This window comes from Ruditapes philippinarum, unplaced genomic scaffold, assembly GCF_026571515.1.
Source record: "Ruditapes philippinarum isolate M1 unplaced genomic scaffold, ASM2657151v2 ctg912_1_1_1_1, whole genome shotgun sequence".
In the NCBI taxonomy this organism is placed as follows: Eukaryota; Metazoa; Mollusca; class Bivalvia; order Venerida; family Veneridae; genus Ruditapes; species Ruditapes philippinarum.
In genome coordinates, this window is record NW_026852834.1 from 179,077 (window position 1) to 193,892 (window position 14,816).

At 32.3% G+C, this 14,816-nt stretch overlaps 1 protein-coding gene across 1 annotated transcript; it reads left to right on the forward strand.

Annotated features, from left to right (window-relative positions):
- Nucleotides 1–327: 327 nt before the first annotated feature.
- On the forward strand, nt 328–12,577 carry LOC132725636 (snake venom 5'-nucleotidase-like; the record flags this gene model as incomplete). Its single annotated transcript, XM_060710814.1, is given in 9 exon segments — nt 328–438; nt 5,377–5,582; nt 6,631–6,717; nt 8,432–8,571; nt 9,145–9,270; nt 9,848–9,970; nt 10,490–10,655; nt 11,808–11,903; nt 12,410–12,577. Coding segments are annotated over 8 exon segments (1,075 nt in total), but the record flags the coding sequence as incomplete, so codon positions are not given.
- Between the last annotated feature and the right edge of the window lie 2,239 nt (nt 12,578–14,816).

The following is a 14,816-nucleotide window of genomic DNA, read 5'->3' on the forward strand; positions in this document are numbered from 1 at the left end:
CCTTTTTCTTAACTTATATCACAGTCCATAATTTAAGTAACTCTGATCTATGATTTTGCAAAAAATAAAACGACAGTAATAAAAATATATAAAGGCCTATTGGCATGTAGCTTAATATATTACAAAGTATCAGAAGTTTCTGATATTGAGATTATACAACACATTTTTATTGTTGAAAGTACAATATTATATACCGTATATTGGTATTTATCAAAACCCAACCTAGATCTGAGTTACGTGACGCTCTGGAAAAGCGTCTGGAGAGTATTAATGTCTTAAGGTTATTTAATCTTATATTTAACTTTTAAGAGCAATAGTCATGACTAAGTAGTTACAACGTATGCATCAAAAGCAAGAAATAAGTAAAAATTATGTAATTTACGTATCTGACTTTGCCGCTAAATAAAGATTTCGGTTCAAAACAAGTTAATACTTGAGGTAGAGCACTTTACACTGTGTCAGTGCAGGCATAGACAGCTAAAGATGCATTAAATGGTCACAGTTTAACCCGTAATGTATTTAATGCAGCTTTTTCCTTAAGCTTTTTCCTTACGTACTTTGTACTTGTTAGTTATAATTTAATGAAAATAAGGTATGGGATGCTCTGTCAGGCGTAAGAAAGTTGCTTTGTGATATAGAACACTGGCTTAGGATTCATGAAACATAATGTCATCACTAAATGCACCATCCTACAAAACCAGTCTGTGCGAAAGTCTGTTGGTCCTCGGACCTCGCCAGCTAAAAATCAGGAGGGCCGAGATAAATTTCGATACAGTCAGTCCTCATGTCCGAATAAAATTTTAGATGGTTTGAAACCGGTGCATAGAAAAACCGGAAAGCACCGGATAGCACCGAAATACCGGAAAGCACTTAAATTTCTATTAAAAACATATGAAAACGTTAATTAATCGGTTTGAAAGTGTTACCAATCGATTTATTAGATTAAAATCTTTCAGACAAGTCATTTTTATATTTATATACTGATAATTATTACGAGTATTTAGGAAAATAGATATATCGAGTGCTTTCCGGTCCTGTTAAGATACATGTACATTACCGGATAGCAATATTGTTTATCAAAGTTATACATGAAAACTTTATTTTATTGGTTTGAAAGTGTTACCAATCGATTTATTAGATCAAAATCTTACAGACAAGTCATTTTTATAAAAATATATTGATAATTTTTACGATTATTTAGGAAAATAGATATATCGTGTGCTTTCCGGTCCTGCTAAGGTACATGTACATTACCGGATAGCAATATTGAATATCAAAGTAATACATGAAAACTTTATTTTATTGGTTTGAAAGTGTAACCAATCGATTTATTAGATCAAAAATCTTTCAGATAACATGTTTTTATAAATATATATTGATAATTATTACGTTTGATTAGGAAAATAAGAAATATCGAGTGCTTTCCGGTCCTGCTAGGGTACACGTACTTTACCGAATAGCAATATAGTTTATCAAAAGTAATACATGAAAACTTTATTTTATTGGTTTGAAAGTGTTACCAATCGATTTATTAGATCAAATCTTTCAGACAACATGTTTTTATAAATATATAATGATAATTATTACGAGTATTTAGGAAAACTGATATATCGAGTGCTTTCCGGTCCTGCTAAGATACATGTACATTACCGAATAGCAATTTGTTTATCCAATTTTAATACATGAAAACTTTTTTTAATTGATTAATTAAGTTGACATTATTTCAATTAAAAATATTATGATTAGTTACACGATTTTTCAAATCTTGCTCATACCATATATCTGACAATGTATCATATTTCTAATATTTTATAGGTTGTGTGAAGGACAGAAAGAGGATGTGTAAAAAGTACCAATAAGTTATTCAACAGCATCGAACCATATTTTTTCTTATTATATTTTTATATCATGTAAAATAAAGAAAAACTTATAAAATTTTCTTTCAGTTATGTCTTTATTTTTTCCATACTATGTGTACCGAAAAGCAATGTGGTCATCAGTGGAGGACAGTAGTTGTTGTATTGTTTATCACACGTGCTAATCCTTGCTGATTAAAGACCTTGTATATTGTAGCACAAAAAGGTGATGATTTAATCAATTTGTACACAATTATGATAATTGAGAGTACCGACCTGCACATCAAAGTTGCATTAATTAGACACTGTCCTTTACATGCACATTAAATTAGATAATTAGGTTTAGGTCCTCACGGCAATTCTAGACAACAAGGTGAGTTTTTACGTACGCCCGACTATGTAATGGACGAAGTCACGGATTTATTATCTCAGAACAAACCCAAACAAGTCTATGATAAGTTAGCAGCCAAATATGATGAAGTTTCCCGTCCATCCAACATTCAGAAAATCCGTGACAGAAAAAAATATAAGACAAAGAGTCAATGAACCATGTCCTTAAACAGGCCATAGACTGGAAGTCCAAGCCATTGACTGACCTGGTTGAGACGCTCCATTCCCTGGTCCAAGGTCAATTTCTGGACTTGCGTAGTGCCATTATCGGTGCTGGTGAGTTCAGACTCGCACAAACTCATTCACAATTTCAACTCACCAAATCTGTGTATGTAGACATGACGGACGAACAGAGACGCAAGCATTTTGTCCGTTTTCGACGCCACCCGTATCAAAAGCCCGGTTACATGACATCTACGGACGGACAATCGACGATTATTGCACCAAGAAACCCACGGTAAAGAACCAGGTCAACGAAAAAGAAAAATTAACACTCGGACTGTTTGACAGTGAAGAAACCAAAGACGGGATAAATATCAATGCATAAATATATTATAGATGACCGCATAAGTAAGTTCGAGTTGTGTCTTAAGATGTCATTTATGCTCATCAGGCTATATAGTCAAGCCCATACTCGAACTTATATACTACAACACAATATATTGTGTATTGATATTTATCTATGACCGATGACATTGACATGACATTCATTTTTTTTGTCTGGAATTGCAATTACACAGTGCCTGAAAATTTATGTTTGGAAAACATATATGTTGAAACATAAATATTAAGTATCAATATCAATGTATATTATATAAAAATTTATATCACGACCGCATTAGTAGGTTCGAGTGTGTCTTAAGATGTCATTTATGCTCATCAGGCTGTAGTCTAGCCCATACTCGAACTGAAATGGATTTACCATTTATATAATATAATATGCATTGATATTAATATTACATAAAAAAAATGTAGGGGTCTGCCTAATGTATATATATTTTGTAGTTTTATATGTATATAATAATGAGATAGTTATTTGTTGATTTTGTTTTTAAAACATCACTATTTGTAAATATAATTAAATTAAAGTTTAAATGACATTTCAATATCATATATAAATACCTCAATTAATCAATCATTTAAATACATCAAGTTATTGTGTATTATTAACACCTCTTTAAATGTGATAATTAAATCAGCGTGTGTCCGTTCAATCAGCGTGTGCACGTGTAATAAACGAGGCGTGAAGTGTGCCTTGATTGATTTCAATATCATACTTTTTTTTCAATTATGTATGTATATAATTATGTTTGCTAAGTTCTGTTTTTATATCTGTTTATTTTGTTCTTAGTATTTAGTTTCGTTTATTTTTATTTATTGCACTGTTTATTGTCAAAAATAAAAAAAACATCACTGAAACAATTATTGTTCTTCTCTTCCTGCTATTTTTGAATCCTCTTGTCTTCCATATAGCTACAACAAATAAATATATTATATATTAGACAAGGTACATACATTTTAAATATTTAATATACCATCTGTATGTCTGAGGTAAGAGGACCAGTGCTTTTCGGTGATGTATTACTATTACTTCACAGGACCGGAAAGCAATAATGGAATGTGCAGGACCGGAAAGCACTCGATATATCTATTTTAATATCTATTTTAAACTTTTTTTATTCGTAATATTAATTATAAAAAAATAATGTCAGGGAGATTTTTTCCTAATAAATCTCTTGGTAACGTTTTCAATTCAATACAATGAAGGTTGTACGTTTTTTAGTGAAAATTCGAGTGCTATTCGGTACATATACTTAACAAAACCGGAAAAGCATTCTCAATTTCTTTAACATTCCTAAATAATCGTTTATAATAATCATAGTACAATTATAAAAACATGTTGTCTGGAAAATTTTGATATATTAAATCGATTGGTAACACTTTCAAATCATTAAAATAAAGTTTTCATGTATTAAATTGATAAACTATATTGCTATCCGGTAAAGTAACATGTACCTTAGCAGGACCGGAAAGCACTCGATATATCTTATTTTCCTAAATAATAGTAATAATTATCATATATATTTATAAAAACATGTTGTCTGAAAGATTTTGATCTAATAAAATCGATTGGTTACACTTTCAAACCAATAAAATAAAGTTTTCATGTATTACTTTGATAAACTATATTGCTATTTCGGTAAAGTACGTGTACCCTAGCAGGACCGGAAAGCACTCGATATTTCTTATTTTCCTAATCAAACGTAATAATTATCAATATATATTTATAAAAACATGTTGTCTGAAAGATTTTGATCTAATAAATCGATTGGTTACACTTTCAAACCAATAAGATAAAGTTTTCATGTATAACTTTGATAAACAATATTGCTATCCGGTAATGTACATGTATCTTAACAGGACCGGAAAGCACTCGATATATCTATTTTCCTAAATACTCGTAATAATTATCAATATATAAATATAAAAATGACTTGTCTGAAAGATTTGATCTAATAAATCGATTGGTAACACTTTCAAACCGATTAATTAACGTTTTCATATGTTTTTAATAGAAATTTGAGTGCTTTCCGGTATTTCGGTGCTATCCGGTGCTTTCCGGTTTTTCTATGCACCCGTTTGAAACTTGTAGGCCTGAGTTAGAATGAACCAACTTTACAGGAATATTATAATCAACATCACTAAATTACAGGCATATTGATTCACATCACTGTGAAGCTATGAACCTGGGACTTTGCATGTGGATTTTTTTCAGTTTTGTTAGAGTTATTGCCCTTGACTTACAGTAGTATAAATTTGCAATTTTCAACTTGTTCATGCATAGCTCAAAAAGTATTTCACTTGGAGGCCTGAAAGTTTACAAGAATGTTGGTCAGCATGTGTACTTATGCACCTTGGGGTTCGCTTGTGGATTTATTCAGTATTTGTAAAGTTTTTGCCCTTTACTTAGTAAAAGATTTTTAATTTTCAAAAAATATTTGACCTAGAGTCATAAGATTGACAGAACAGTGGGGCAATGGGGGCACCCGGGCCGTGTCCTATGGACACATTTCTAGTTTCATTCTCATGTTTATTTATTATTGAAAATGGTTGCACATTCTACTTTTAGAAAACTGATGTAGAAGAAAAATTAGAGAAATATCACCATGACAGAGAAAAAAGTTACGATTCTACATTTTAACGATGTGTACAATATTGAGCCGCAGAAAATTGAACCATCTGGTGGGGCAGCCAGGATGACTCATTATGTGAAATCATTAAAGGATGAAAATCCTCTTGTATTGTTCAGTGGGGATGCTCTTAATCCTTCTTTAAGTAAGTAAAATTCTCCTATATATAATGAACTGATCTCTTTTACTGTAACATATGAATATTCTTTTCAATAATCTAGAGAACATAATAGATCATTGTCAAAATTAGAGTTTATAGATCATTTGCATCATTTGTAATATTTTATAAGAATCAACAGAAATAGCTGCTTTATCTAGGTAAATAGGGTTAGGGTTACCCTAACCATCTAGGTAAATTATTTTTTGATAATGGTACTATGTATTAGAGAACAATATTTTACATGTAGATTGATATATATGTCAGGTTACAAGAATTTAAGTGACAATCTATGAATGGTTAAGCATGGTTAAGCACGTTAATGAACTTCTAAAGGTTCTTTCTTTTAAAAATAATTATGAATTACATTGATGAATTAACATGCCACTGAATAAATAATGGTCACAAAACAGTCAATACTGTCAAAAACTATAATTTATACATACATTTTGTATGTAACAATAGGCACACTGACTTTTTTAAACCTTCTTTTTTATGCTTTTAAGTTTTTAAATTTTAGAATCTTATCAAAAACTTCCAACACAGTTTCATTTATAAAGGCAGTTGGAAAAAAGAAGTCACTTCCAGTTTTTACATAATTTGTGTTCCAAGGAAAGGCAGTGTCATACCCTACATGATAGTGTCAGTAGAGTCATTGTTTAGGGAAAGATCATTATAACTGCATAAATTATCTTACTAATCATTGTCTAGTATGATAATGTACATATAACATTTTGCAAATGAAGTTTATTCAAATAAAAGTTTTCCTTCCTGATCTTAGCCCTTAACCTTCTGGCACCAAAAGTTATAGACCTTTGCTACAGATCTGTTAGCTGAATCTGTTCAATCTTGATATCCCCAATATTGATATTGGACAGTCTAAAAAAGGAAGCTTGAATGACCAATCCATAATACCATTTAAGAAATTCAAGAGTTAGTTTAGTCATGTTAATTAAGTGATTATAGAGTTTTGTGTAATTAAGTAAAGATGTATTGTATCACGTTAAATGTATATGTAATTTTGAATATTTTTCAGTGAGTATATTTTTGAAAGGTAACCAGATGATACCAATGTTAAATGCCATACAGGTACAATGTGCAGTGTATGGTAACCATGACTTTGGTAAGTCAATTAACATGTTTTAAATATTGATGTTAAATGTCTTAAAGGGACTACACTGAGATTATTTGAAATGACAGGATTGGAAATATTTTTTTCTGGATTTGTATACTATTTAATGAGCCAAATGGCCCAAAAATGAAAAGCGTTGCAATGCTTTTTACTCATATTAAGCTAAGAATTGCACTAACCATTAATATTCAATTTAATTTTGAGTATATTTCTGTATCATCATTGAAGAATTTTCATTTTAAGTGCTTCATTTTGGCAGAGTGGTTTCAAAAAAGTTGATGTAAAAATTTCAAGTTTTCTGTTTTAGGCTTTTTTTACCTCAGTAGAGTTACTTTTGATAAAGGGATTGTAAACATTAGCACATTTTTGTGATCACTTCTCTGTCGTCTGTCTGTCTGCACTCACAGGAGAGTAATTATGTGGCTAGAGGGACAATAGGTAACTGTTCTTTCTCTTTGATGTCATTCATTCCGTAATGATTTTATGTGGCTATTTTCTTTTGTGTGGCTAAAAAGAACAATAGAGAGAACAATAGAGTAGCCACATAATTACTGTCCTGTGAGAACGTCCGTCTGTCCGTCAGTCACAAAACTTGTCCGGACTACTCCTCATAAACTGCTGGTGCAATTTCATCCAAACTTTACAGGAATGATCAGTACCAAATCTAGTTGTGCATATTGTCAGTATTTTCAGGTTCAATGATTTTTGTCAGAGTTATGGCCCTTTAATAATTTTTATTTGTAAAGTTTGTCCGGACTACTTCTCTTATACCACTATTGCAATTTCAATGAAACTTTACAGGATTGATCTGTAGCTCAAGTCCTTGCGCATATTGCACGGGTTTTTCGGTTGAATGATTTTTGGCCGAGTTATGGCCCTTTGATAAAAAGGTGTTTTTTTTTTCTGTGTGTTGCCAGATAAACAAAAGCTTGTCCGGACTACTCCTCATAAACTACTGGTGCAATTTTATCCAAACTTTACAGGAATGATCAGTAACAAATCTAGTTGTGCACTGTCCGTCTGTCACAAAACTTGTCCCAACATGAAATTGGCCATCATGAGGCGACACATGTGATCACTGATTGCTCTTGTTGATACATGTGTGTTGTTCTAAACTAAATAAATAGTAATCAAGGAAAATACCTTTACATCTTCCTTAAAAATCTTTAAAGGAGCTCCACTGACATCCAAAAAACCTATAGAATTTTAAAATCTTATGTAGATCTGGGACACTCAAAACAAAAAGAAATTATGAAAAATGTAATAAAGAAATGTACCCATAATTAAATTGAAAGTTGATGTCTAGTGTTATTTTTAGCCTGATTCTTATTTGAAGAATTTAAACTCTTTTTACATTTTACAGTCAACTTGTACAATCAAATGATTATTTTGGAACAAAAGAATGAGCAAGTGATGTGAAATTGTGTACACAAGTTATTGGTATGGACCTTCATCATCAAATGGAATAAAATTCTCTGAAAAAAATATTTCCAGTTTCAAAACCTCAGTGTAGTCCATTTTAGGGAAGATATATGAAGAGGACAAAAGTAAAATCTTAGAAGTGTATGATTGCATGATTATCTTGATTGTTATTTCTATAAAAGCCCTGAGGGCCAAAGATCAGCAGTCATGGAAAATGAAGCTTATTAATTTGGCATAGTAGTTTCAAAAAAATTGATAAAATTGATGTAAATTTATTTTTCAGATTTTGGTGTTGACCATTTAGAGGATTTTGCGGAGCAGACAAATTTTCCCTGGTTGATGAGTAATATCACAGATAGGTTAACATTTAAACCATTAGCTGAAGGCAAAGTGAAACATATGCTAGACTGGCACGGTGTTAAGGTAGGTCAATTTTCTACTGTAAATCAGGTAAACATTTTTTATGTCATATACATGAAACTGAGAATTGAGTTTCTTTCGATGTAAGATCTTCACTTCCCAAAATTTTTATACCGATAACAGCCATGTGACAGCTATATGAAGTTGCCCCATACTTCATCTCAGTGTTATTATGCTTTTAGTTTATATAGAATTTATTTTAGTTTGATTGTGTAGGAAGCTATAAGCTTATAGACACACTTTCAAATATGTTCCTGGAACCAACCAGTACTGAGCAATAAGTGTAAAGTTTCTTGCTCAAAGAAACATAGACTTGCCCAAGACAGGGTTTGAACACATGCTGTCGGCGATCATTACATTACCAGCCCGACATGCCACCAGTACAATTTGGTAACTATTTATTATGTTTTATACTTAAGCAGGTGCTACATGCTAGTGGCATGACAGATGTTGCAGTTTCATTTATCTTTCTGGACAATTCATTTGGTGACACCTTCTTAAACTATAAAACAAAAATCAAAATACCATATTTTATATCATTTAAAGTAAGTGGAGAACTTTGCTATGTATTTTCAGATAGGGTTAATGGGTCTGGTAGAGGAGGAATGGATTGATACTTTATCTACTATAGACCCTGAAGATATCATTTTTGAAGATTTTGTAGAAGTTGGAAACAAGTTAGCTGCTGAACTCAGGGAAGAGGTGATGTGGAAATTAAAAGATTTTTTATGTTGTTTTTTTTTGTAGTGTATAAATACTTTGTTTTACAGGCAAGAAAAATTAATTTCAATTAACAGCAATTTTCTAAAATGTGCAGACATTTTTTATGAAAGAAGTGTATATTATTACCACAGATTACTCTCATCTGAAGTACACCACCTAGATAGTTATTTTCCTGTATATATGTATGTGTATCTGTTGTATAATATGCAAGCTGAAAGTTTTCTACATGGAACTTTACTTAAATTTAACTGCATTGACCAACATTTGAGAAACTCATGTACATGTACTCTTATCTGTAGAAATTTTCTGTACATTAGTGTGTGGTTTTCAGGTAATACTGAGCATATTTCTTTGTAAGCTTTTACATATCTTACTGTTTTAGTGCCCAAATTGATCTATGTTAGGAATTCGAATTCAAATTCTATGTTTTTAGGTGTTTGCATGTCCTGATTCTTTTGTTTAAGTTTTTATTTAAAATGTTTTGAATTTTTCATGTGATTTGATACATATGTTACATATGTATACATAATGTATACATGTATATCTATTTGAACAGGGCGCAGACTTGGTGATAGCATTGACTCACATGAGATGGCCAAATGACAGAAAGTTAGCCCAGTGTGTTGACGGTCTAGATATTGTACTAGGAGGACATGATCATGACTTTAATGTAGAAAAAGTAAGATTTTGCCTTCTTTAACCCTTCCACTAATGGAACCAAAAATTAGCTAGCCTATGACACTAGTATAGGCCTATACATCCTTGCATTCAGACCAGCCTCTATACTGTTGGCTGACCAACTTAAGTTTTTCAACTTTATATTCCCAAAAAAGATAAATGGACAGTTCAAAAATGGAAGCTGGACAAGTTCATTTAAGAATTCTGCAGGTTAAGAGTTGAGTACCATGTGGAAATTGAAGGTTGAAGAGTACTAAATCTAAAAGATGGTTTGATGGGATAAAATATAAGATGCTTAAAGAGTCATTTGAATGAAAATGATTTTAAATAAGAAATTTTGGAATAATGAATCGAATTGTGAAATATATGCAGCAAACATAATTGTAATATTATTAAGTTACCGTTAACCGTGAAATATATAATGATTAACTCTAATCTGTGAGAGTTGTACATGTCAGCCATTGGTTGAAATATATTAAATGAGAACAGATTTAAAAATGGCAATTGTTGATATTTCCAGGTAAATGGAAAGTATGTGATAAAGAGTGGTACTGACTTCCGTAACTTAAGTAAGATAGTAATGACAAAAACTGATGACAAAGTGGACGTTACAGTGGATTGTGTAGATCTAGATTCTAGTATCCCAGAAGATGAAGATCTGAAAAAAGAAGTCTTTAAAATAACAGGTTAGATGTTGAAAAATATTAATTTTAACTCTCTGAATATAGAATTCTGACTTGTGATAATGATGTGCCTAAAGTCAGCAGTGTAAAAACAGTCCTGCTTGATTAGACACTATAGCATGGCTGCTGGATGTAAACATTGTAATATTGAATTACCTCATGTTAAAATGTAACAAGTCTATGAATAGATCCCTATATGTCTCTGTCTTGTCTATTTCAATTTGATTATCAGATTATTGCATTACAATAAGAATTTCACCACAACATATTTGTTAACAAAAAGCACATGCCAGTGATTGTGGTCAGAGCAATTGCATTTATTATTCTACCCGAAAAATTTTGGGGGAGCATATAGTTGCTGGGTTGTCCATTTGTCCGTCAGTCCGTACGAACCCAGAGGTACTTGTGTGACGTGGAGATCAATGGGTAACAGTAAATTCTCTTTTTTATTCATTCCGTTTTTACTTGTGTGTCTTTTTTTAAGCCTTGTGTGACTAAAAATGGCAAAAAAGATCAAAGGAAAAGTCACATAAGTACCATTTTGTGAGTACGTCCGTCCGGCCATCCGTCCGTCCATACGTACGTATATCCCGAATTTGTGTCCGGCCCATAACTTTGTTATTTGAAGTCTGATTTTAAAACTATTTCACAGAATTGATCACCATATTGAGACGATGTGTCACGCGCAATGGATGACTACCTTGAAGGTCAAGGTCACAGCATGACCTTGCAGCAAAATCGTGTCAGGCCCATAACTTCGTTATTTGAAGTCAGATTTAACAATTATTTCACAGAAATGATCACCATATTGAGACAATGTGTCGAGCGCAACATTTGGGTTGTTTTTACACTTTGAACTTTGTCTGTGACATAATTCTGACACTACAAGAGGTATATACTCCTGTGTCCAAAACCTATTCGGGGAGCATCTCCCGGTTCAAGAGTACAGATGTACAAGATAACTCATTGTATAGATAAAATACTTACACATGTAATCAAGGTTTTTGTATAACTAGCAAGTGATGATGTATTTAAAAATGGGTTTTTTGTTAAATTTCAAAATATCAGGTAGATACTTTTTCTATAGGTTTTAATGTACTGTGTACAGTTCATTTATGTTTTATTGATGGTGTTCAAGTTTATCTTATATTTCAGCTGAAATAGACAAAAAGATGGACGAGTATCTAGGAAGCATGGGTGTATCAATGGATGGTAGATTCGCTTCTATAAGAACCATGGAAACCAATTTAGGTAAGGTTATATCTTCATCATTCTATTTAATTTTTGGGAAGTTGATGACTTTTTTTCATGCAGTTAACAATAATTCTAACACATACACCAATTTCTTTCTAACTTAATAACAAAAACAACTTAAGCTTTGGTCCTGGTACCAAAATGTAATACAACTTTTTTGTAATCATCTATTTTATCACATATCCGTGCCCATTTTGCGACTCCGTAAAAATGGTATTGCATGGCCACGTCATTTACATTATACAAACATAATATAAAGATGTGCTAAACTAAACTATAGGTGCGTCAATGACAAATTATTCTTTTGCACTTTAAGCAGTCTTTATTTTGGATATGTGATAAATAGAATATTATATTCTTGTAGGTTCATAACTGAAATTATTGAACTTGTTAAATAAAATAATATTTTGCTCATCAGAGGCTAGCATAGTGTAATTTATTCAACTTTTTCAATAAATACAGTATTGAGCCTACAGTCATTCAATATCCTTTATATATTGCAGGAAATTTTGTAACAGATATTATATTAGAAGCAGTGCCTGCAGATATATGTCTCATCAACTCGGGAACATTTAGATCTGATAGAATACATCAAAAAGGCGAGTTCCGACTGCGGGATCTTCTCACAATATTGCCATTAATGGACCCCCTTGTTGTCATTGAAATCTCAGGTAAATGTTTTATAAAGTTATACATTATAGACAGTATTGATACATGTTTGTGATTTCCTTTAAAGTTTTGGAAGCATTTAAAGAGGATGTATCTTTAAATGAAGTTTTTGTTGCTGAATAATTGAACTTCTAGCAGTCATATATTGTTAGTATGCATAATTTCTAAGGATAAGGTTTGCCTTTTATGCATAATTTTATATTCCCTGGGGACGAAATTATATTTTCTTTTAACCATGAACATGTAGTGTAAAAACATTGAACTTTTTTATAGGACAATTATTTTATTTGGTCAAGTAAAAAGAGGTTAATTCCAATTGAGCTTTCTTTGAAAATAGATAAGAAACTTTAAACAAGAAGTTTTTTACATCTACAGACATTGCCAATGTTTTTTTAGCTCACCTGAGCACAAAGTGCTCAAGGGTGAGCTTTTGTCATCACTCTGCGTGCAACGTACGTCATGCGTCGTGCATCCTTCAAAATATGGCGTCAAACTTTTCAAACAACATCTCCTCCTAAACCACATGGCCAATTGCAACCAAACTTTACAGAAATGATCCTTAGGTGGACCCCTTTCAAAGTTGTTCAAAAATTTAAATTCCAGTAAAAACTCTGGTTGCCATGGCAACCAATAGGAAAAACTTATATATCTTCTTTTAAAAAAACCCTAAGAGCTAGAGCTAAGATATTTAGCATGAAACATGTTCTATTGGGTGTCTACCAAGTTTGTTCAATCAAAAGCCCTGGGGTCAAAATTGCCCCGCCCCATAGCAAAAACTTAAAAAATCTTCTTTGAAAAAACCCAAATAGCTGGAGTTTAGATATTAAGCATGAAACATCTTCTGGTGAGTGTCTACAAAGTTTGTTCAAATAAAAGCCCTGGGGTCAAAATTGGCCCCGCCTTGGGGGTCATTGATTTTCCTTATATGTGTATAGCAAAAACTTAAAAATCTTCTTTGAAAAAACCCAAATAGCTAGAGTTTAGATATTAAGCATGAAACATCTTCTAGTGAGAGTCTACCAAGTTTGTTCAAATAAAAGCCCTGGGGTCAAAATTGGCTCCGCCCTAGGGGGTCTTTGATTTTCCCTATATGCATATAGTAAAAACTTAAAAAATCTTCTTTTAAAGAACTCAAAGAGCTAGAGCTAAGATATTTAGCATGAAACATCTTCTAGTGAGTGTCTACCAAGTTTGTTCAAATAAAAACCCTGGGGTCAAAATTGGCTCCGCCCCAGGGGGTCTTTGATTTTCCCGATATGCATATAGTAAAAACTTAAAAAATCTTCTTTTAAAGAACTCAAAGAGCTTGAGCTAAGATATTTAGCATGAAACATGTTCTTATGGGTGTCTACTAAGTTTGTTCAAATAAAAGCCCTGGGGTCAAAATTGGCCCCGCCACAGGGGGTCATTGATTTTCCTTATATGCATAGAGTAAAAACTTAAAAAATCTTCTTTTAAAGAACTCAAAGAGCTAGAGCTAAGATATTTAGCATAAAACATGTTCTAATGGGTGTCTACCAAGTTTGTTCAAATAAAAGCCCTGGTGTCAAAATTGGCCCCGCCCCGGGGGGTCATAGATTTTCCTTATATGACAGTGTATAGCAAAAACTTAAAAATCTTCTTTGAAAAAACCCAGATAGCTAGAGTTTAAATATTAAGCATGAAACATCTTCTAGTGAGTGTCTACCAAGTTTGTTCAAATAAAAGCCCTGGGGTCAAAATTGGCCCCGCCCCAGTGTGTCTTTGATTTTCCCTATATGCATATTGTAAAAACTTAAAAAATCTTCTTTTAAAGAAGCCAAAGAGCTAGAGCTAAGATATTTAGCATGAAACATCTTCTAATGAGTGTCTACCAAGTTTGTTCAAATAAAAGCCCTAGGGTTAAAATTGGCCCCGCCCCAGGGGGTCATTGATTTTCCCTATATGCATATAGTAAAAACTTAAAAAATCTTCTTTTAAAGAACTCAAAGAGCTAGAGCTAAGATATTTAGCATGAAACATGTTCTAATGGGTGTCTACCAAGTTTGTTTCAAATAAAAAGCCCTGGGGTCAAAAATTGGCACCGCCCCGGGGTCATTGTTTTCCTTATATATTGTATCGCAAAAACTTAAAAAATCTTTTTTGAAAAAAACCAAATAGCTGGAGTTTAAGATATTAAGCATGATACATTTTCTAGTGAGAGTCTACAAAGTTTGTTCAAATAAAGCCTGGGGAAAAAAACTGGCCCCGCCAGGGGTTTTT